The following is a 26270-nucleotide window of genomic DNA, read 5'->3' as shown; positions in this document are numbered from 1 at the left end:
GAAAGTTCATAAAAATGGATAACGGAAAGTTCATAAAAATGGATAACGGAAAGTTCATAAAATGGATAACGGAAAGTTCATAAAAATGGATAACGGAAAGTTCATAAAATGGATAACGGAAAGTTCATAAAATGGATAACGGAAAGTTCATAAAAATGGATAACGGAAAGTTCATAAAATGGGTAACGGAAAGTTCATAAAAATGGATAACGGAAAGTTCATAAAATGGATAACGGAAAGTTCATAAAAATGGATAACGGAAAGTTCATAAAAATGGATAACGGAAAGTTCATAAAATGGGTAACGGAAAGTTCATAAAAATGGATAACGGAAAGTTCATAAAATGGATAACGGAAAGTTCATAAAATGGATAACGGAAAGTTCATAAAAATGGATAACGGAAAGTTCATAAAATGGATAACGGAAAGTTCATAAAATGGATAACGGAAAGTTCATAAAAATGGATAACGGAAAGTTCATAAAATGGGTAACGGAAAGTTCATAAAAATGGATAACGGAAAGTTCATAAAAATGGATAACGGAAAGTTCATAAAATGGGTAACGGAAAGTTCATAAAAATGGATAACGGAAAGTTCATAAAATGGATAACGGAAAGTTCATAAAATGGATAACGGAAAGTTCATAAAAATGGATAACGGAAAGTTCATAAAATGGGTAACGGAAAGTTCATAAAAATGGATAACGGAAAGTTCATAAAATGGATAACGGAAAGTTCATAAAATGGGTAACGGAAAGTTCATAAAATGGATAACGGAAAGTTCATAAAAATGGATAACGGAAAGTTCATAAAATGGGTAACGGAAAGTTCATAAAAATGGATAACGGAAAGTTCATAAAAATGGATAACGGAAAGTTCATAAAATGGATAACGGAAAGTTCATAAAAATGGATAACGGAAAGTTCATAAAATGGGTAACGGAAAGTTCATAAAATGGATAACGGAAAGTTCATAAAAATGGATAACGGAAAGTTCATAAAAATGGATAACGGAAAGTTCATAAAAATGGATAACGGAAAGTTCATAAAAATGGATAACGGAAAGTTCATAAAATGGATAACGGAAAGTTCATAAAATGGATAACGGAAAGTTCATAAAAATGGATAACGGTAATGGATAACGGAAAGTTCATAAAAATGGATAACGATCTCATCTCATTATCTGTAGCCGCTTTATCCTGTTCTACAGGGTCGCAGGCAAGCTGGAGCCTATCCCAGCTGACTACGGGCGAAAGGCGGGGTACACCCTGGACAAGTCGCCAGGTCATCACAGGGCTATGGATAACGGTAATGGTGAAAATTATAAGTTGGCCTTATAAGTGCCCACAGATATTCAAGGTATAAGTAGATGAAATGAACATAAAAGGGGTCTTATTTTCAGCTAAAGTGTACTGCAGATGTAGGGAGTTGAAACATTTTCTGAATGAGCTAGTTGGCCCCTTTAAATAAACAGGTATCTATTCATACAGTGAGATCGCCAAAGTTTAATAAACTGAAAATGCAATAACTGTAATTTTGAAGATGATGATGTATAGGACATGTGTCGCTTGTGTCTTGTGACTTATTGTAAAAATGATATAAAGGGTTCAAAATCGCATAGTTACAAATATAATAGTAACTTCATATGATAATATTAACCACTGGTTATTTCAGAGAGGAAAAAAATGGGGACACTATTGCTTCCATTCGGGACAATACAACACAGAATTCGGGACCACTGGGGGACACAAAGAAAAAAAGTTAATTTCGAGCCCTGATCACACAGCCGTAATCCGGGACGCCCACCATTAACGTCCTGACAGACAGACAGAGGGTTAATCACACAGCCGTAATCCGGGACGCCCACCATTAACGTCCTGACAGACAGACAGAGGGTTAATCACACAGCCGTAATCCGGGACGCCCACCATTAACATCCTGACAGACAGACAGAGGGTTAATCACACAGCCGTAATCTGGGACGCCCATCATTAACGTCCTGACAGACAGACAGTGGGTTAATCACACTGCTATAATCCGGGACGCCCACCATTAACGTCCTGACAGACAGACAGAGGGTTAATCACACAGCCGTAATCTGGGACGCCCACCATTAACGTCCTGACAGACAGACAGAGGGTTAATCACACAGCCGTAATCTGGGATGCCCACCATTAACGTCCTGACAGACAGACAGAGGGTTAATCACACAGCCGTAATCTGGGACGCCCACCATTAACGTCCTGACAGACAGACAGAGGGTTAATCACACAGCCGTAATCTGGGACGCCCACCATTAACGTCCGGACAGACAGATATACAGACAGACAGAGGGTTAATCACACAGCCGTAATCCGGGACGCCCACCATTAACGTCCTGACAGACAGACAGAGGGTTACTCACACAGCTATAATCCAGGACGCCCACCATTAACGTCCTGACAGACAGATATACAGACAGACAGAGGGTTAATCACACAGCCGTAATCCGGGACGCCCACCATTAACGTCCTGACAGACAGACAGAGGATTAATCACACAGCTATAATCCAGGATGCCCACCATTAATGTCCTGACAGACAGACAGAGGGTTAATCACACAGCCGTAATCCGGGACGCCCACCATTAACGTCCTGACAGACAGACAGAGGGTTAAATCACACAGCTATAATCCGGGTCGCCCACCATTAACGTCTTGACAGACAGACAGACAGACAGACAGAGGGTTAATCACACAGCCGTAATCCGGGACGCCCACCATTAACGTCCTGACAGAGACAGACAGACAGAGGGTTAATCACACAGCCATAATCCAGGATGCCCAGCATTAACGTCCTGACAGACAGACAGAGGATTAATCACACAGCTATAATCCAGGATGCCCACCATTAATGTCCTGACAGACAGACAGAGGGTTAATCACACAGCCGTAATCCGGGACGCCCACCATTAACATCCTGACAGACAGACAGAGGGTTAATCACACAGCCGTAATCCGGGACGCCCACCATTAACGTCCTGACAGACAGACAGAGGGTTAATCACACAGCCATAATCAGGGACGCCCACCATTAACATCCTGACAGACAGACAGAGGGTTAATCACACAGCCGTAATCTGGGACGCCCTCCATTAACGTCCTGACAGACAGACAGAGGGTTAATCACACTGCTATAATCCGGGACGCCCACCATTAACGTCCTGACAGACAGACAGAGGGTTAATCACACAGCCATAATCTGGGATGCCCACCATTAACGTCCTGACAGACAGACAGAGGGTTAATCACACAGCCGTAATCTGGGACGTCCACCATTAACGTCCTGACAGACAGACAGAGGGTTAATCACACAGCCGTAATCTGGGACGCCCACCATTAACGTACTGACAGACAGATATACAGACAGACAGAGGGTTAATCACACAGCCGTAATCCGGGACGCCCACCATTAACGTCCTGACAGACAGACAGAGAGTTAATCACACAGCTATAATCCAGGATGCCCAGCATTAACATCCTGACAGACAGACAGAGGATTAATCACACAGCTATAATCCAGGATGCCCACCATTAATGTCCTGACAGACAGACAGAGGGTTAATCACACAGCCGTAATCCGGGACGCCCACCATTAACCTCCTGACAGACAGACAGAGGGTTAAATCACACAGCTATAATCTGGGTCGCCCACCATTAACGTCCTGACAGACAGACAGACAGACAGAGGGTTAATCACACAGCCGTAATCCGGGACGCCCACCATTAACGTCCTGACAGACAGACAGATAGTTAATCACACAGCTATAATCCAGGATGCCCACCATTAATGTCCTGACAGACAGACAGAGGGTTAATCACACAGCCGTAATCCGGGACGCCCACCATTAACGTCCTGACAGACAGACAGAGGATTAATCACACAGCTATAATCCAGGATGCCCACCATTAATGTCCTGACAGACAGACAGAGGGTTAATCACACAGCCGTAATCCGGGACGCCCACCATTAACCTCCTGACAGACAGACAGAGGGTTAAATCACACAGCTATAATCTGGGTCGCCCACCATTAACGTCCTGACAGACAGACAGACAGACAGACAGACAGACAGAGGGTTAATCACACAGCCGTAATCCGGGACGCCCACCATTAACGTCCTGACAGACAGACAGATAGTTAATCACACAGCTATAATCCAGGATGCCCACCATTAATGTCCTGACAGACAGACAGAGGGTTAATCACACAGCCGTAATCCGGGACGCCCACCATTAACGTCCTGACAGACAGACAGAGGATTAATCACACAGCTATAATCCAAGACGCCCACCATTAACGTCCTGACAGACAGACAGACAGACAGACAGACAGACAGACAGAGGGTTAATCACACAGCCGTAATCCGGGACGCCCACCATTAACGTCCTGACAGACAGACAGAGGATTAATCACACAGCTATAATCCAGGACGCCCACCATTAACGTCCTGACAGACAGACAGACAGACAGACAGAGGGTTAATCACACAGCCGTAATCCGGGACGCCCACCATTAACATCCTGACAGACAGACAGAGGATTAATCACACAGCTATAATCCAGGACGCCCACCATTAACGTCCTGACAGACAGACAGACAGACAGAGGGTTAATCACACAGCCGTAATCCGGGACGCCCACCATTAACGTCCTGACAGACAGACAGAGGATTAATCACACAGCTATAATCCAGGACGCCCACCATTAACGTCCTGACAGACAGACAGACAGACAGACAGAGGGTTAATCACACAGCCGTAATCCGGGACGCCCACCATTAACATCCTGACAGACAGACAGAGGGTTAATCACACAGCTATAATCCAGGACGCCCACCATTAACGTCCTGACAGACAGACAGAGGGTTAATCACACAGCTATAATCCAGGACGCCCACCATTAACGTCCTGACAGACAGACAGAGGGTTAATCACACAGCTATAATCCAGGATGCCCACCATTAACGTCCTGACAGACAGATATACAGACAGACAGAGGGTTAATCACACAGCCGTAATCCGGGACGCCCACCATTAACGTCCTGACAGACAGACAGAGGGTTAATCACACAGCTATAATCCAGGATGCCCAGCATTAACGTCCTGACAGACAGACAGAGGATTAATCACACAGCTATAATCCAGGATGCCCAGCATTAATGTCCTGACAGACAGACAGAGGGTTAATCACACAGCCGTAATCCGGGACGCCCACCATTAATGTCCTGACAGACAGACAGAGGGTTAAATCACACAGCTATAATCCGGGTCGCCCACCATTAACGTCCTGACAGACAGACAGACAGACAGACAGACAGACAGACAGAGGGTTAATCACACAGCCGTAATCCGGGACGCCCACCATTAACGTCCTGACAGAGACAGACAGACAGAGGGTTAATCACACAGCCATAATCCGGGACGCCCACCATTAACATCCTGACAGACAGACAGAGGGTTAATCACACACAGCGCTCGAAACTAACGGTGTCCCGACGTCCCGGGGACCATAAAAAATGTCATCGGGACACAAAATTATCATATCTGGGACAATCCCGGGACAATGGAAAAAAACAGATCTAGAAAAAAAGTTCGACATTAATATTATTTACAAAGCCGTAACACATACGTAGACATTCACCTAATTTGTTAATTTTAAAACGTTAACAGCGAAAAATACATAGTAGCTACACTTTCGATGCACCTGCATCCGTAGGCTACAGAGCAGCGGATTCTGTTCTAGAATCTTCGGCCGGAGTCCGCATTATATGGACTTGGAATGGAATTGCTACCGCACACGCTGCGCCGACTCTTGCCAGAACAAAAATGCTTAAGTGGTTGAAGCGGACCGACCGCGGGGAAGAAACTGAAAGCCCAGACATAACGTCTCCGGGACCTTCAGGATCCAAAGTGTCATCGCCTGGTCTGCAGGCAACGCTAGCAACTGAATGAACTTAATGAACACTGTTAGACACGTTATAAAATACAACAGGAATGATGTGGATGATACTGACGGAAGATACCGTTCAACAGAATAAGTGAGTTTTCTTGGTGTCTTTCTAGTTCAGAAAGTTTAGTCAGTCAGCAGCACAACTAGGCTCGGACCTGCCACTATGCTGATGTTGCTAACATTTGCACCCATGTTTCGGCAGCGAAAGTTCATAAAATGGATAACGGAAAGTTCATAAAAATGGATAACGGAAAGTTCATAAAATGGATAACGGAAAGTTCATAAAAATGGATGACGGAAAGTTCATAAAAATGGATAACGGAAAGTTCATAAAATGGATAACGGAAAGTTCATAAAAATGGATAACGGAAAGTTCATAAAATGGATAACGGAAAGTTCATAAAATGGATAACGGAAAGTTCATAAAATGGGTAACGGAAAGTTCATAAAATGGATAACGGAAAGTTCATAAAAATGGATAACGGAAAGTTCATAAAAATGGATAACGGAAAGTTCATAAAAATGGATAACGGAAAGTTCATAAAATGGATAACGGAAAGTTCATAAAAATGGATAACGGAAAGTTCATAAAATGGGTAACGGAAAGTTCATAAAAATGGATAACGGAAAGTTCATAAAAATGGATAACGGAAAGTTCATAAAATGGATAACGGAAAGTTCATAAAATGGATAACGGAAAGTTCATAAAAATGGATAACGGAAAGTTCATAAAATGGGTAACGGAAAGTTCATAAAAATGGATAACGGAAAGTTCATAAAAATGGATAACGGAAAGTTCATAAAATGGATAACGGAAAGTTCATAAAATGGATAACGGAAAGTTCATAAAAATGGATAACGGAAAGTTCATAAAAATGGATAACGGAAAGTTCATAAAATGGATAACGGAAAGTTCATAAAAATGGATAACGGAAAGTTCATAAAATGGGTAACGGAAAGTTCATAAAATGGATAACGGAAAGTTCATAAAAATGGATAACGGAAAGTTCATAAAAATGGATAACGGAAAGTTCATAAAAATGGATAACGGAAAGTTCATAAAATGGATAACGGAAAGTTCATAAAAATGGATAACGGAAAGTTCATAAAATGGGTAACGGAAAGTTCATAAAAATGGATAACGGAAAGTTCATAAAAATGGATAACGGAAAGTTCATAAAATGGATAACGGAAAGTTCATAAAATGGATAACGGAAAGTTCATAAAATGGATAACGGAAAGTTCATAAAATGGGTAACGGAAAGTTCATAAAAATGGATAACGGAAAGTTCATAAAAATGGATAACGGAAAGTTCATAAAATGGATAACGGAAAGTTCATAAAAATGGATAACGGAAAGTTCATAAAAATGGATAACGGAAAGTTCATAAAATGGATAACGGAAAGTTCATAAAAATGGATAACGGAAAGTTCATAAAAATGGATAACGGAAAGTTCATAAAAATGGATAACGGAAAGTTCATAAAAATGGATAACGGAAAGTTCATAAAAATGGATAACGGAAAGTTCATAAAAATGGATAACGGAAAGTTCATAAAATGGATAACGGAAAGTTCATAAAATGGATAACGGAAAGTTCATAAAAATGGATAACGGAAAGTTCATAAAATGGGTAACGGAAAGTTCATAAAAATGGATAACGGAAAGTTCATAAAAATGGATAACGGAAAGTTCATAAAATGGATAACGGAAAGTTCATAAAATGGATAACGGAAAGTTCATAAAAATGGATAACGGTAATGGATAACGGAAAGTTCATAAAAATGGATAACGATCTCATCTCATTATCTGTAGCCGCTTTATCCTGTTCTACAGGGTCGCAGGCAAGCTGGAGCCTATCCCAGCTGACTACGGGCGAAAGGCGGGGTACACCCTGGACAAGTCGCCAGGTCATCACAGGGCTATGGATAACGGTAATGGTGAAAATTATAAGTTGGCCTTATAAGTGCCCACAGATATTCAAGGTATAAGTAGATGAAATGAACATAAAAGGGGTCTTATTTTCAGCTAAAGTGTACTGCAGATGTAGGGAGTTGAAACATTTTCTGAATGAGCTAGTTGGCCCCTTTAAATAAACAGGTATCTATTCATACAGTGAGATCGCCAAAGTTTAATAAACTGAAAATGCAATAACTGTAATTTTGAAGATGATGATGTATAGGACATGTGTCGCTTGTGTCTTGTGACTTATTGTAAAAATGATATAAAGGGTTCAAAATCGCATAGTTACAAATATAATAGTAACTTCATATGATAATATTAACCACTGGTTATTTCAGAGAGGAAAAAAATGGGGACACTATTGCTTCCATTCGGGACAATACAACACAGAATTCGGGACCACTGGGGGACACAAAGAAAAAAAGTTAATTTCGAGCCCTGATCACACAGCCGTAATCCGGGACGCCCACCATTAACGTCCTGACAGACAGACAGAGGGTTAATCACACAGCCGTAATCCGGGACGCCCACCATTAACGTCCTGACAGACAGACAGAGGGTTAATCACACAGCCGTAATCCGGGACGCCCACCATTAACATCCTGACAGACAGACAGAGGGTTAATCACACAGCCGTAATCTGGGACGCCCATCATTAACGTCCTGACAGACAGACAGTGGGTTAATCACACTGCTATAATCCGGGACGCCCACCATTAACGTCCTGACAGACAGACAGAGGGTTAATCACACAGCCGTAATCTGGGACGCCCACCATTAACGTCCTGACAGACAGACAGAGGGTTAATCACACAGCCGTAATCTGGGATGCCCACCATTAACGTCCTGACAGACAGACAGAGGGTTAATCACACAGCCGTAATCTGGGACGCCCACCATTAACGTCCTGACAGACAGACAGAGGGTTAATCACACAGCCGTAATCTGGGACGCCCACCATTAACGTCCGGACAGACAGATATACAGACAGACAGAGGGTTAATCACACAGCCGTAATCCGGGACGCCCACCATTAACGTCCTGACAGACAGACAGAGGGTTACTCACACAGCTATAATCCAGGACGCCCACCATTAACGTCCTGACAGACAGATATACAGACAGACAGAGGGTTAATCACACAGCCGTAATCCGGGACGCCCACCATTAACGTCCTGACAGACAGACAGAGGATTAATCACACAGCTATAATCCAGGATGCCCACCATTAATGTCCTGACAGACAGACAGAGGGTTAATCACACAGCCGTAATCCGGGACGCCCACCATTAACGTCCTGACAGACAGACAGAGGGTTAAATCACACAGCTATAATCCGGGTCGCCCACCATTAACGTCTTGACAGACAGACAGACAGACAGACAGACAGAGGGTTAATCACACAGCCGTAATCCGGGACGCCCACCATTAACGTCCTGACAGAGACAGACAGACAGAGGGTTAATCACACAGCCATAATCCAGGATGCCCAGCATTAACGTCCTGACAGACAGACAGAGGATTAATCACACAGCTATAATCCAGGATGCCCACCATTAATGTCCTGACAGACAGACAGAGGGTTAATCACACAGCCGTAATCCGGGACGCCCACCATTAACCTCCTGACAGACAGACAGAGGGTTAAATCACACAGCTATAATCCGGGTCGCCCACCATTAACGTCCTGACAGACAGACAGACAGACAGAGGGTTAATCACACAGCCGTAATCCGGGACGCCCACCATTAACGTCCTGACAGACAGACAGATAGTTACTCACACAGCTATAATCCAGGATGCCCACCATTAATGTCCTGACAGACAGACAGACAGACAGAGGGTTAATCACACAGCCGTAATCCGGGACGCCCACCATTAACATCCTGACAGACAGACAGAGGGTTAATCACACAGCTATAATCCAGGACGCCCACCATTAACGTCCTGACAGACAGACAGACAGAGGGTTAATCACACAGCCGTAATCCGGGACGCCCACCATTAACGTCCTGACAGACAGACAGAGGGTTAATCACACAGCTATAATCCAGGACGCCCACCATTAACGTCCTGACAGACAGATATACAGACAGACAGAGGGTTAATCACACAGCCGTAATCCGGGACGCCCACCATTAACGTCCTGACAGACAGACAGAGGGTTAATCACACAGCTATAATCCAGGATGCCCACCATTAATGTCCTGACAGACAGACAGAGGGTTAATCACACAGCCGTAATCCGGGACGCCCACCATTAATGTCCTGACAGACAGACAGAGGGTTAAATCACACAGCTATAATCCGGGTCGCCCACCATTAACGTCCTGACAGACAGACAGACAGACAGACAGAGGGTTAATCACACAGCCGTAATCCGGGACGCCCACCATTAACGTCCTGACAGACAGACAGATAGTTACTCACACAGCTATAATCCAGGATGCCCACCATTAATGTCCTGACAGACAGACAGACAGACAGAGGGTTAATCACACAGCCGTAATCCGGGACGCCCACCATTAACATCCTGACAGACAGACAGAGGGTTAATCACACAGCTATAATCCAGGACGCCCACCATTAACGTCCTGACAGACAGACAGACAGAGGGTTAATCACACAGCCGTAATCCGGGACGCCCACCATTAACGTCCTGACAGAGACAGACAGACAGAGGGTTAATCACACAGCCGTAATCCGGGACGCCCACCATTAACATCCTGACAGACAGACAAAGGGTTAATCACACAGCCGTAATCCGGGACGCCCACCATTAACGTCCTGACAGACAGACAGAGGGTTAATCACACAGCCGTCATCCGGGACGCCCACCATTAACGTCCTGACAGACAGACAGAGGGTTAATCACACAGCCGTAATCCGGGACGCCCACCATTAACATCCTGACAGACAGACAGAGGGTTAATCACACAGCCGTAATCCGGGACGCCCACCATTAACATCCTGACAGACAGACAGATGGTTAATCACACAGCCGTAATCTGGGACGCCCTCCATTAACATCCTGACAGACAGACAGAGGGTTAATCACACTGCTATAATCCGGGATGCCCACCATTAACGTCCTGACAGACAGACAGAGGGTTAATCACACAGCCGTAATCTGGGATGCCCACCATTAACGTCCTGACAGACAGACAGAGGGTTAATCACACAGCCGTAATCTGGGACGCCCACCATTAACGTCCTGACAGACAGACAGAGGGTTAATCACACAGCCGTAATCTGGGACGCCCACCATTAACGTCCTGACAGACAGATATACAGACAGACAGAGGGTTAATCACACAGCCGTAATCCGGGACGCCCACCATTAACGTCCTGACAGACAGACAGAGGGTTAATCACACAGCTATAATCCAGGATGCCCAGCATTAACGTCCTGACAGACAGACAGAGGATTAATCACACAGCTATAATCCAGGATGCCCACCATTAATGTCCTGACAGACAGACAGAGGGTTAATCACACAGCCGTAATCCGGGACGCCCACCATTAACCTCCTGACAGACAGACAGAGGGTTAAATCACACAGCTATAATCCGGGTCGCCCACCATTAACGTCCTGACAGACAGACAGAGGGTTAATCACACAGCCGTAATCCGGGACGCCCACCATTAACGTCCTGACAGACAGACAGATAGTTAATCACACAGCTATAATCCAGGATGCCCACCATTAATGTCCTGACAGACAGACAGACAGACAGAGGGTTAATCACACAGCCGTAATCCGGGACGCCCACCATTAACGTCCTGACAGACAGACAGAGGATTAATCACACAGCTATAATCCAGGACGCCCACCATTAACGTCCTGACAGACAGACAGACAGACAGACAGAGGGTTAATCACACAGCCGTAATCCGGGACGCCCACCATTAACATCCTGACAGACAGACAGACAGAGGGTTAATCACACAGCCGTAATCCGGGACGCCCACCATTAACATCCTGACAGACAGACAGAGGGTTAATCACACAGCTATAATCCAGGACGCCCACCATTAACGTCCTGACAGACAGACAGACAGACAGAGGGTTAATCACACAGCTATAATCCAGGATGCCCACCATTAACGTCCTGACAGACAGACAGACAGAGGGTTAATCACACAGCCGTAATCCGGGACGCCCACCATTAACGTCCTGACAGACAGACAGAGGGTTAATCACACAGCTGTAATCCAGGATGCCCACCATTAACGTCCTGACAGACAGACAGACAGAGGGTTAATCACACAGCCGTAATCCGGGACGCCCACCATTAACGTCCTGACAGACAGACAGAGGGTTAATCACACAGCTATAATCCAGGACGCCCACCATTAACGTCCTGACAGACAGACAGACAGACAGACAGACAGAGGGTTAATCACACAGCCGTAATCCGGGACGCCCACCATTAACGTCCTGACAGACAGACAGTTAATCACACAGCCGTAATCCGGGACGCCCACCATTAACGTCCTGACACAGACAGACAGGTGATTTTTACAGTCCAGAGAGAGACCGAAAGAAACAAACAGAGAAAAAAGAGGGACTGACAGTCAGACAGAGAAAGAGAGACAGACAAATATAGACAGACAGAAACAGAGATAAACACAGACAGACAGATTATTTTATTGAGCAAGACAGTCATACTTGAGGAACTCCACTGCTTTACTCAGTCTTGGAGTGATGAGCAGGAAATCATCCACCAACCGCATCAGATACCTACACACACACACACACACACACACACACACACACACACACACACTTACTTTATGGTGACATCATTGTCTATAGAATAACAGTATATCTGTTTCAGTGTGACGTGAAGAGCCGACCCTCACCCTCCTTTCTCTGTGATGTTCTTCAGCACACAGTTCTCCATGTGGCCATAACACAAGTTACACAGCATGGTAGAGACGGCAGAACCCTGAGGAACACCACACACCTGTCGGAACAGTCTACAACACACACACACACACACACACACACACACACACACACACACACAGTAAAAACCCAACACATTTCAGCAGGGTCTATGAGTCTTGGGTTGAGGACCAGTTCCAGTTGGAACAAATCCTCGCCTGTGTTGCAGTGCATTATGGGTAACAGTAACTGTGTGTAAACAAGAGACTCGAGTTGTAGTTTTTGGGGACAGAGCCCATGTTTTATAAGAACCAGTCTATCAAAGAAGATGGAAACGTACTCCTTGTCGTACTGGATGATGTAGCTGCTCAGCATCTGCTTGAAGAACTGAAACACGTCTGAGCCCTTAACTTCCACCGAGAGCTGGAAATGATAAACATAAAGAATACATTATTAGCCATTTATGCTAATTAATTTCATTTTACATATCCATTGTCCTCCTCTCACTATTGTTCTCTTTTGACCTGAAACATCCCTGATTTCCTTCGAATGATCCTCAAAGCAGACATTGTGCTTGGCACTTATCACGGACATGAAGGTCATGGCAACGTTCTGATTTCTCTGAAATGTTCTCTTTCTGGAGTAGAATGATTACACAACACACATCTTTAATAGAAAAAAGAAACAATTTAGTGAACAAGTTTTAATCTATTTTGGGTTTTGTGAAATCAACACAGGGTCAAAAATATACAGACAGCCATCTCATATTTGGTTAAACGTCCTTTAGTGAGTTTCTCCTTCACCAGATGCTTTTGTTCACCAACAAGCTTCTGTCAGAGTTCTGGTTGGATATTTGTTCTCTCTTCTTGGCCAAATCGGTAGAATTCCATTAAGTGTGTGCGTTTCCTGTAACAAACCTAACTTTTAAACACACACCACATATTTTTGACCCTGTTGAGGTCAGGACTTGCTTTAAGCTTCATGTTCTCCTGCTTTACTCTCCACAACCAGCTCTGACGCGTGTTTGAGGTCACCGTCCTGTTGGAACACACAACTGTGTCCAGGTTTCTGATGGTTTGAGGTTATGCTGAAGAATTCTGAAGTAGTCCTCTTTCTTCATGATTCCATCCACTTTGTGCAATGCATCAGTTCCACTGACAGTGAAACAGCGCCAGAGCCTGATGCTACCACCACCACGCTTCACAGATGGTACAGTGTTTCTGAATGCCTCATCTTTATTCCTCCAAACATACCTCAAACATGGTCATCGTGGCCAAACTTTCCTCCAGAAGGCTTTTTGTCTGTCCATGTGATCTACTGCAAATGTTAGGTGTGGATTTTGGAGCAGGAGCTTCTTTTCTGGGCAGCAGCCTCTCGGTCCATGGTGATGTAAAACTCTCTGGACTGTAGTCAGCGTTCCTGCAGCTTCCAGTTCATGGCAGGCCTGGGTCTTGGTGGTTCCTGACCATCTGAACCAGTCCTTGGACTTTCCCACTGTACTGTGTGTTGGTCATTCCAACGAGTGTCAATTAAACCCTTTTTATGTTGTGCACAGAGAAGCTTCCAGCTGTAGTCAACCATCATCACTAACAGGAAGTTAAGAGGCCTTGGCAAATTAAAAGAGACACTTTAGAACTTTCAGCACCACTGAACTAATATTCTAAGTGAGTATATCTTTGTTTTTACTCTGAATTGATTCCAGAGAACCCAAAATAAATTAAAATGTGTTCTGTACACAAACAAGTTTGCACATGGTGTCCTTCTGTTGTACAATCATTCTGCTACAGAAAAAGTTCATAGAAAAATTACTGAAAGCCCAATATTACCATCACAATCAAGTCCATGATGAGGTGTATGTAAACTTCTGACCTCAACTGTAACTGCTACAAAATTATTCCTCTTTGAAGGAAAACTGGAAGAATCTGCTATTCTAGTAGAATCAGAATTCTAGTGGGGGTTTTTTATTAAAGCTGCATGCTGTACAATCATTCTGCCACAGAAAAAGAACAGTTCAAAGAAATTACTGAAAGCCCAAATATTGCCATGACATTCATATCACTGTCTGTAAACTTCTGACCTCAACTGTATCACAAGTGATAGTTGGGCAGCGTGAGTAACATCATCCAGGATGCCACCCACCCTGACCATGCCCTTTCCTCCCTCCTCCCATCTAGCAGATGTTACCGAAGCCTCTGCTCCTGCACCAGCAGGCTCAGAAGCAGCTCCCTTTCTGAGGCAGGGACCATTTACTTAATTGCACTATATAAAAACTGTTTACACTTTATACATCTTTTATCTTTGACAGACTTCACTGCTATACTGTCATATCTGCCATATTTATACTTACACTGTAAATTCTGCTCACACTGCCATATTTATTTATATTTATACTGATAATTCTGTTTATATTGTGCTATTTTGCCCTACAGACTGCTGTTCACGTTTACATTGTTCATTCTGTTTATATCATCATTCGTCACATTTAAATTTATACCGTTAATTCTGTTCACACTGCCACATTTGCCATATTTATACTTTCTGGATTGCCACTGTCTTTTCTTGGATAGCTTTAGTTTGTGTGTGTGTGTGTGTGTATACCCCCTTTTTTTAAGTTTATATCTTTTACTTCACGTTTATTACTGTTCGCACTGCGGATAAGAGGGAAACACAATTTCACTTCTCTGTATGTCCTGCACGTATGGCATTATTGATAATAAAGTCGACTTGAACTTGAATGCTGAACTCCACACCACCACTCTGCTCACATCACTGCACTCATCCTGCACTGCTCAGTACTTTCACTATTAATCTCTTGTACGAAATGAGCCACTTGTATTGCTGCACAGATTATGCCACTTATGCAACATTACTGTACATAAACAACTGTACGTGTTCATACTGCTGCTGCACACACTGCCACTTCATTGTATATTTAAACACCTGTACTTGCTTTTTTACTTGCTGCAAACTGTACATACAACCTTACATACTCTCTGACCCTGTCCACTTCCTCTCTGTAAACGTGTGTTTAAATATCCTACCTGCCAACTTTTGGAAACCAAAAACCCTAATAGCCTAATAGGGTCCAGGGGCTGCAGGTCCCTGGCCGGGTCCAGGGCGGTGCCCTGGTGGGGGGTTCAGGGGGGCAAAGCCACCTGACAGAAAATGCTTTTAAACAATTTAAACCTGAAAACTGGGATCTACTGCACTGTTTTGCAGATGATTTTTGAAACATATGTTAGCGGTCTTGGTTACCGTCCTTCTGCCACTGGTGACACAAAAATTCAAACCCATATTAAACAAATGACCCTTTATGACATACTTTCCAACTAACAATGTGTATATAAATCATCTTTCTGTACTGATGCAAAGTGTTGTTTGTTAGCCATGTCATCAGTGTATTATAGAAAGACGGGTCAGCCACAATCAGATGTACCTACTTGTTTGAGATCATGTAACACTATGTAACAGCCTTCTATTTATGTTTATTAAACTATTTCATATGTTGTAATGGTAGACTATCATTGCCAATGTATGACGTTTCAAAGCCAGATCATAATTTACCACAACTGAATCCATGTTTCAGTTTTTTTTTATCAGACAAACTCTTCATATTGCACATTTTCACCATGTAACGCATGTTCATTTGATTTAATACCCCAGAATGCACCATTGCTGCTTAAACTTGGCAATAATTTGTCAAACACTACCTGTTTTAGTAAATCAGCAGATTTTTGAGGAACAAATTGACAGCTGAATCACGGAATTCCGATAAAAATGAAATCTTTCACAATAGTTTTGTCAATGCGGGGTGCTGAACCTAATTTGTTTTCTTTGTCACTGCAAAGTTGAAAATGGCCTGAGAAATCTTATTTAATGCATTTTAATAAACACTTTAAATTAAATACAGACATTTTATGTAGTATGTGATATGATTTGATACAAAAACCTTGTTGCTGGGGGCATATGTTTGCAAAATTCACATGCCAAAGATTTTGCGTGTCATTTCCGTTGTTTTCTGTAGTGTCCGTAACGGTCTTGCTGTAACAGAATGCTGCAGAATTTTTTACCATTTTTGGTGATTATGACATGCATTGGTCCTGTTGGCCTCATGTAGGGCTCTAGTTACATATTCATACGTCTTTAGTTGTTATATTAATAGATATATTTGCAATACGTAGTGTCCGTAACAGGTGTAGTGTCCGTAATGCCAAATTGATATTTTGGTAAAGCCAGTTAATTGAGACTTCTTGACAAATTTAAATGAAACCTTCATGTGAGAATGACGCAAATTAATCATATTCTTCTCTCAAAGTTGTAATTGATTGAATTAAGACCCCACAGGCCAACTATTTGAACACTAAATTATTATAATCAAGATGTTACCAAGACATATTTTGACCATTCAAGATACAGCCCTGGCTTGTTAATAACATATTTTTTTACATAATGTGCTTTTTAACACTTTTGTTTTTGAGACGGCTATTCATGTACAGTTGAACCTCGTTTGAGTGGCCTCCCCTATTGCCGGCCAAAAGTGGCCTTATAAATGAGGTGGTTGTTCACGAGAGGTCCAAATGCATCCGTGAGACAGCCAAATGTGGCCTTTCATAAGAGGTGGCTGCTCACATAAGTGACCTCTCTAGAGAGGTATTACAATTACTGGTATTTTCCAAAAGCGTGTTTAAGTATGTATAACATGTGGTGTTGATCCTGTGTTGATATTGATATACTAGTATTACCCGGTAGGTTTCGCCCTGCTGCATGATGCAATGTTCGAGTAGTCACCCTTGTTTTTTAATAATTCGTTAAGTTGTAATGTGTAGTAGATGCAGTGTGTCATGACTAATTGTACTAAAAACATTTCTCTGAAACATGTCCCATGTTGTGACTTTGGGAATAACCCAAGACACATTGTGTAGTGTCTGTAACGTTATGTGTAACATTGTTCAACAAGTATATAAGCTATGTAATCTTTGATGGAAAGGACAACCAACTGTCAATTAATTAAGGAACTAGTATAATAAGCCGATACTATGCATAAAACGATGTTTTGTGAGCCCAATAATTGGAGCTTTAATAAAGTGTTGTGAAATTTTGTGTTTCTCCGTCTAATATCGGGGTCCCTGATAACGTGTCACATAACTAGAAGACCCAGCAAATATATGTAACTATACTCAATTGTAACATTCGACAGGGCACTTTATGGCATAACAGTTCGCTGCCCCATCAACATTTGCTTTTGAGGTGTTTTAAGTGGATCTATCCCGTTATATCTTTTAATGTAGTGTCGGTAACGTCAACAACCTAGCAGAATGGGGCATGTATAAAATGAGGTATTTTCAAAACGGAAAGAGAATGCTACATGAAATTTTAGGTATGGGACCCCAATATGTTCAAGCCCATAATATCACAGTTTTGACCATTTTGGGTAACCTTGGGTTTTTTGTTATTTTGGAACCTATAAGGTCCATCTGATCTTGGCTGACCCGAGAGCAAGTGACATAAAATACAATGACATGCAAACTTGGCATAACAGCAACATACTTTTCACTAGCACAATGTAAGATTAGCATTGCTAAATTGGCTCCATCTTTCAATAAAGTTTTTTTTTAATTATTATTATTATTATTATTATTATTATTATTATTATTTCAATAAAATACCTAATGCTTCAAGGAACTTGAATTGTTCAAACTACAAAAAAACTGAAATGATTAAACGTCGAGCCTATTGTATGAGGATACTATTTTCAAAAAAACAGTCACTTTTCAAACCATCAACTCTTTCTGATTAAATTTTTCTGGAGTTACTGTCATAAAATTGAAGAACAGGTCCATATCAGTAAACACATTTCAACAACACAAGGCAATTGGAAGCCCATGTTCAATAACTGCTTCTGTAAATAACACTTCTGCATTGATAACTTCCAATGTGTAGGAAGGAGCAACAAAAAAGTTCTTAGTTTGCTACTAGAATCAGAATCATGGGCGAAAGATTTGTACGTTTTTGTACCCACGTGGTCTTTGATGTTGCTGATTCGTCCATGACTGATTGAAAAGTCCTGATGGTTCAATGTGCAAAGTGTGCGATTTTCCCCTTTTGGTGAAGGAAGTAGAACACCTGGATAAGTTTTTCAGTATTCCTCTTGAAATGTCTGCAACTTGTGTTTTTGTTTGACCTTTTGTTTAGAGACTAGGTCATTACCACCCACGACACAATCACCTGCTTGAATCGAGCAACTGACCAATGGTGCTGAATACTGTTGTGCTAAAAATAGCCACAGCCAATCACGAGTCCTCGGTCATTTCTGCAACCCAGTATGCATCGAACGAAGAAGTAAGCTGGCAGCAGTGCCGAGTGTCAAAACAATGGCCGAGTCTAACAGCCAAGTTTTCAGGTTTTTATTTTCAACGTTAATGAAGTTAATATCAAAACAAACAAAGGTTTTTTCTTTTATTTCTATGCAAAACCAAAAAAATTATAAAATTACGTAAAACTAACAAATCCGTACTGAGACTGTGAAAACTTTAATGATTACAGGTAAACTGTAATAGTTGGCAGGTATTAAATATTTACAGACATACAGTGGTCAGCGTAAGTGATTGCACCCCCTTTGAAAAGTAACATTTTCAACAATATCTCAATGAACACCAACAATTTCCAAAATGTCGACAAGACAAAAGTTTAATATAACATCTGTGTAACTTATAATATGAAAGTAAGGTTAATAATATAACTTAGATTGCACATTTTTCAGTTTTACTCAAATTAGGGTGGTGCAAAAATGAGTACACCCCACAACAAAAACTACTACAGCTAGTACTTTGTATGGCCTCCATGATTTTTAATGACAGCACCAAGTCTTCTAGGCATGGAATGAACAAGTTGGCGACATTTTTCAACATCAATCTTTTTCCATTCTTCAACAACGACCTCTTTTAGTGACTGGATGCTGGATGGAGAGTGACGCTCAACTTGTCTCTTCAGAATTCCCCATAGGTGTTCGATTGGGTTCAGATCAGGAGACGTACTTGGCCACTGAATCACTTTCACCCTGTTCTTCTTCAGAAATCCAACAGAGGCCTTAGATGTGTGTTTAGCCATGTTGGAAAAGTGCAAGACGACCAAGGGCACGGAGTGATGGTAGCATCTTCTCTTTCAGTATGGAGCAATACATCTGTGAATTCAAGATGCCATCAATGAAATGCAGCTCCCCGACACCAGCAGCACTCATGCAGCCCCACATAAGGACACTGCCACCACCATGTTTCACTGTAGGCACCAGGCATTTTTCTTTGTATTCCTCACCTTTGCAACGCCATACAGTTTTGAAGCCATCAGTTCCAAAAACATTTATCTTGGTCTCATCACTCCAGAGTATAGAGTCCCAGTAGTCTTCATCTTTGTCAGCATGGGCCCTGGCAAACTCTAGGTGGGCTTTTTTGTGCCTGGGCTTTAGGAGAGGCTTCTTTCGTGGACGGCATCCATGCATGCCATTCCTCTGCAGTGTACGCCGTATTGTGTCACGGGAAATAGTCACCCCAGTTTGGCTTTCTACTTCTTTAGATAACTGCAGTGAACTTGCATGCTGATTTTCTTCAGCCCTTCTCATCAGAAGACGCTCCTGTCGAGGTGTTAACTTCCGTGGACAACCTGGACGTCTCTGTGAGATGGTTGCAGTTCCATCTTTCTTAAATTTCTGTACCACTTTTGCTACACTATTCTGACTGATAAGTAAAGCTTTGCTGATCTTCTTGTCGCCTTCACCTTTGTGGTGTAAAGAAATTATTTTCTTTGGGAAATTCTGAAGAGACAAGTTGAGCATCACTCTCCATCCAGCATCCAGTCACTAAAAGAGGTCATTGTTGAAGAATGGAAAAAGATTGATGTTGCAAAATGTCACCAACTTGTTCATTCTATGCCTAGAAGACTTGGTGCAGTCATTAAAAATCATGGAGGCCATACAAAGGACTAGATGTAGTAGTTTTTGTTGTGGGGTGTACTCATTTTTGTATGGAATCAATTTTGTGCCAAAATGTTCATACAATACTTTCGAAATATCAAACAAAAACGACAAATCAAAATACAAAAAAAAAAAAAAAGTCAATTTTTTTAGACTGGCAAACAAATTATTAATGTAATTGTGCAAAATATCAGTCTATTACTCTTCAGAAACCTTTTATTTTTGTTCCACGTCTTTCTCAGTTTTGTTTGACGTAATTTATTTTGGTTGCGATTCCAGCTTTCTCGTTTGCGCTCCCTGACTTTTTGCTTGCAGTTTTGGCACAAACTTCCCATGTGGGTGGGCTGTCCAGGAATGCATTCCCATTGGCTAACTTGTGTTTGACTGACAGCTACGCTCAGCCATTCCCTATTCGGATTCTGGCGGACTGTTTGCCGAGTGACCGATCCATTGACGGTAAACAAGGATCGAGTGGACTTGTGTACTACTGCAACACATACAACACATCTGTCCCGCACTTACACTTTGTTGAATTAATTCAATATCATAGTCGCCACTGAAGTCCACTCGATCCTTGTTTACCGTCAATGGATCGGTCACTCAACAAACAGTCCGCCAGAATCCGAGTAGGGAATGGCTGAGCGTAGCTGTCAGTCAAACACAAGTTAGCCAATGGGAATGCATTCCTGGACAGCCCGCCCACACGTGAAGTTTGTGCCAAAACTGCAGCAAAAAGTCAGGGAGCGCAAACGAGAAAGCTGGAATCGCAACCAAAATAAATTACGTCAAACAAAACCGAGAAAGACGCGGAACAAAAATAAAAGGTTTCTGAAGAGTAATAGAGTGATATTTTGCACGATTACACGAATAATTTGTTTGCCAGTCTAAAAAAATTGACTTTTTTTTGTATTTTAATTTGTCGTTTTTGTTTGATATTTCAAAAGTATTGTATGAACATTTTGGCACAAAATTGATTCCATATTTTTGCACCACCCTAATTTGAGTAAAACTGAAAAATGTGTAATCTAAGTTTATATTATTAACCTTACTTTCCCGTTATAAGTTAAACAGATGTTATATTAAACTTTGTCTTGTCAACATTTTGGAAATTGTTTGTGTTCATTGAGATATTGTTTAAAATGTTACTTTTCAAAGGGGGTGCACTCATTTACGCTGACCACTGTATCTGTATATTCTAACGCGCCACTGTCCATCACTGTATATACTGTAACACATCACTTGCTTCTGAAACTTATCTGTAAATAATACTGTATTCACAGGGATCCCAGCAGTAATTGAAAAAAATAGAGGAATGTAGGAAACTATCAGCATGGGTCAAGGGGGCTGCAAGCCCTTTGCGGGGTGCAGGGGCAGTGCCCCTGCTGGGGGTACAGCCCCCTGAAGCTGTTGAGATTTTAACATTTAAAGATGCTATAAAACACATTTTTTACATAGACTTTAACATAGAAAAGCAACAGAATTTAACAATAATGTGTATCTATTTGATGCCATATTTTGTAATCTATGACATAAGTGGCAAAAAAATTGTTATTTATAAAAATTAGACGAAAATGTAGCTTTGAAGAATATACTTGCCTAAATATTCCACTGATTTTGTTATAATATAACAATAGTATCCATAGTTCATCTCATTTGTTTATTTTTTTGTTTCGAGTTAATGTCAGGGGCGGCACGGTGGTGTAGTGGTTAGCGCTGTCGCCTCACAGCAAGAAGGTCCTGGGTTCGAGCCCCGGGGCCGGCGAGGGCCTTTCTGTGTGGAGTTTGCATGTTCTCCCCGTGTCCGCGTGGGTTTCCTCCGGGTGCTCCGGTTTCCCCCACAGTCCAAAGACATGCAGGTTAGGTTAACTGGTGACTCTAAATTGACCGTAGGTGTGAATGTGAGTGTGAATGGTTGTCTGTGTCTATATGTCAGCCCTGTGATGACCTGGCGACTTGTCCAGGGTGTACCCCGCCTTTCGCCCGTAGTCAGCTGGGATAGGCTCCAGCTTGCCTGCGACCCTGTAGAAGGATAAAGCGGCTAGAGATAATGAGATGAGATGAGATGAGTTAATGTCAAAACTAGTCTAATATAAGCCACATTCATTTTTCAAAAGTCATGAATATGAGCAGAAATCAATGATTCAGTAATATTAGACATATACATATGTACAGCAAATACTGGAGATATTTGATTTAAACCTCTCTCTTTTTGAAAGGTTTCACTGCAGAGGAGTTTAATGCTCTTTTCTGGGGTGCATTCTGTGATCTTTCCTCCAGTTTTCTCTGCTTTTGTTTCTCTGATCTTTCCTTCTGCTTTTTCTGATGTTCCTGCAGTGCTCTTTTGGAGAGTTTCTTGGCTACCCTGTTCGCATGAGCTTTTGTTTCAAGTTCTGTATTCACATCATTCATTAATCTCTTCTTGGATTCAACTTCCTCTCTGGCTAAGCGTAACTACGCTTTCCACGACATATTGAATTCAGCACTTCTGATTAGATGCCAACTGCATTTCACTGGCTCTGTGCCCGTACCCTACACAATGACAAAGTTTAATCTCATCTAAAGATCTTCACACAAAAAAGCAAACAACCACTTACCTTCATGTAAATCACTCAAGAACAACATGCGAGATAAAACATGAACGGAGTTGTGTTTGCTCACGTACCTTCTCCACTAAAATGGCATCATGGAGCTTTCCATTGTTCTGCTCCTCCATTACAAACCCCTTCATGTTCAACGATTCAAACGCTTCAGCCTTCATCAGGAACATATTACACAGGAGTGAGAAACCAGACAACACAACAACAACAACAGGGTGTGTGTGTGTGTGTGTGTGTGTGTACCCTGGTGCAGAATTGTTTCTTGATCTCCTGCTCTTGGTCGGTGTACACTTTAGCGTAGTGCCTCAGAGAGAAGCAGTTCTCCTCCACTGGCTGAAGAACATCTTGTACCACCTCCAACAGCTTCGAGTGTGGGAGACTATCATACGCCCCACTGATGTCCACCTGCACAGACACACAGACATGAAAACCACAAGAAGAGGATTCTTAAGGAGTATGGAAGTGCAACAGATCAGAGAATGCTGAACAACTCTAAAGTCTGAGAATGCTAAAAACATAAACATGCAAAAAAAAAAAATCAGGTTGTTCTATATTCGGTCTGCTGAGCTCGACAGTGAGACTGTGCTAGCTATCCACGTCTCTGTGTGCATGCAAAGGATCCTGTACCTTAACAAAGTATAACGGAGTGTGTGTGTGAGGGATGGATCTCAGAACTCTGTGAATGTCCTGTCGTCCCCAGACAGTCGAGCCGAGCAGAGATGGCCGCTCTCGCACGCACGCGCTCAATACGTTCTGAAGATCACGCACTGAACTCTGGAACTGTAAAAACATACTGCTCAGCTGCCTGGGGTAGTATACGGAACCACACACACACACGTTAGTGTTACACACCTGCATGCCTGCCCCCGTGCTGGTTAAGCGCGTGATTGGGCGCATGCCGTTGGTTTTGGGGATGAATCGAATGCGGGATGGGACGGTGTCCTTGGGCAGTGATGCCACCTCGGCAGGACTCAGCTTTTCCCACTGGCCTTTAGAGACATAGTCCCTAAAAATGACCCACAATACACAAACATGCCTCAGCTTGCTGTACAACACTTCCATCACACACACACACCTGAACCTGTTGGGAGAAATATCACAATATTTAGCAGCTAAAATATTCTTTACATGGGCGCTTCATAAGTCTGTCACACCCAGGACTCGACTGTTCCAGACAACCAAACATCTGGTCTGTACCGTACGAGTCAAATCTGCGTCTGCCCGTCCAACAGGATGAGTTAAATATTTGTTGAAAATCACCATTTTTATAGTAACTATTCAAGAGTTACATCAATAAAGCTCCAACAAAACCAGTTCAATCCCCTCAGTGATCTGGCTGTGTTACTGTTTATGAAATTCTGGGGAAGCCAAGTACAGCAGGTGTGTGTGTGTAAAAATAACCACTGTGTAATCTCTAATTATAGATTATTAGACTATGAATTTATCAAAATCGGAGAAATGGTGATCAAATACCTCAATAAAATAAATATCTGTGGTAGATCTTCATTTCACTTCATTTCTTCTTTTGTATAGTTCACATTACCCATCACAAATGTAGTAAAATATTTCGGGGGGATTTTACGACAGTGCCGAACTCACTCACAGTTTGTTTTCATTCACAGAGTGATTCTGTCCCTGTCATGATATCCAACTCGTTTTCTTTAAATTAATTTAGACTTCAGGTTTTACTGGATTAATCAGGATTTATTTCCTCCAGAAGCTTTGAGTTTGGGTGAGTCTAACTCTTAAAACTGCAGATCAGGTAATGGGTTCGAACGCACACCATAATGAGGCTTTGGATGGTTTCTGTTTATTGTTAAAGTTTTATTGAAAACTGATAAATCATTAAAGTGTAATGATCATAACTATACCTGCTTTTTGATAAACTTTGTTAATCACTTTCCTTTCACTGAACTGGTAAGTACACAGGAATAAAACGGTTCTGGTCAGGACGAGTGGAGAATCTCACTGCTCCTCTGAGTGGACGAGTGGATTCAAGAGTTAATGTTGAGCCTTGCACACCCCGAGGTGTGTGTTCCATTTAAAAGCAGCTTACTAAGGTATGAATATAAAACAGAAAAACTACTGACTGCAGTGTTCCAAATCACAAGGGTGTGGATTTAGGATTTAGAGTAAGGAGTCATGACCGGTATGTCAGGTCAAGCACACCAAAGGTCAACTGCTGTAGTTAATTATGTCAGGTGACGTAGTTTAAACAGTGTTAGTCGTTACCCAGTGCTCAGATCCCGGGGTCAGGAATCGTTACCCGGAATCCAGGTAGCTGACATCAATATCAATGTTTTATATATAATTAATTACTGCCTTAATGCCTCATCTGCTCGTTCAGAGACCCTGAATTCCAGGTTCTGTATTTAGAAGCCATTTCCTGAATGTCCTGGAGTTACTAATGACGTCATAAAACACTGATTGCCACGGTATTTTCTTGATGCTTCATTAAGACATCGGTCACTTAAAATGACATTTAAATGGCTAATTTGCGTTTACTTTCAGAGACGACGGGGAAGAAGAGATAAAACTGGCCCCGCAGATCAGACCTGGGCATTTTACGGCCCGCAGGCCACATCCGGCCCTTTGGTTCATTCTGACCGGCCCGCGTAAGGTTAATTAGAAATTACAAAATAAACGTATTTTCTAATTTTACCTCATGCATGGACTGAATGTGCATTGCTTTTATTTTGAAGTTGTGTTCAACAAAAACGCAATGCGCGCGACATGAAAATGACATGAAATCCCACGAAACCTAATCCCGCGATAACTACTTCCGTAATTTGTCCAGACCAACCACAAACTTGTAAGTCATCCTTCAAACGGTCCAGCCAGTCACATAGTGTGACGTCACCAGCAGGC

At 42.2% G+C, this 26270-nt stretch overlaps 1 protein-coding gene across 1 annotated transcript in view; it reads right to left on the bottom strand.

Annotated features, from left to right (window-relative positions):
* tert (telomerase reverse transcriptase) overlaps positions 1–26270 on the bottom strand; it is a 67738-nt gene that overhangs the window by 30622 nt on the left and 10846 nt on the right. Inside the window, exons 4-10 of the mRNA XM_060915521.1 lie at positions 24255–24408; positions 24030–24182; positions 23646–23807; positions 23468–23557; positions 13180–13262; positions 12815–12931; positions 12621–12692 (exon numbers count right to left, since the gene is read on the bottom strand). Of these exons, the coding sequence (XP_060771504.1) occupies positions 12621–12692; positions 12815–12931; positions 13180–13262; positions 23468–23557; positions 23646–23807; positions 24030–24182; positions 24255–24408 (831 nt within the window). The remainder of the gene's footprint in view (positions 1–12620; positions 12693–12814; positions 12932–13179; positions 13263–23467; positions 23558–23645; positions 23808–24029; positions 24183–24254; positions 24409–26270) is intronic.

The sequence above is a fragment of the Neoarius graeffei genome, chromosome 2 (genome assembly GCF_027579695.1).
Source record: "Neoarius graeffei isolate fNeoGra1 chromosome 2, fNeoGra1.pri, whole genome shotgun sequence".
Classification (NCBI taxonomy): Eukaryota; Metazoa; Chordata; class Actinopteri; order Siluriformes; family Ariidae; genus Neoarius; species Neoarius graeffei.
This window is presented reverse-complemented; position numbering and strand designations above follow the sequence as displayed.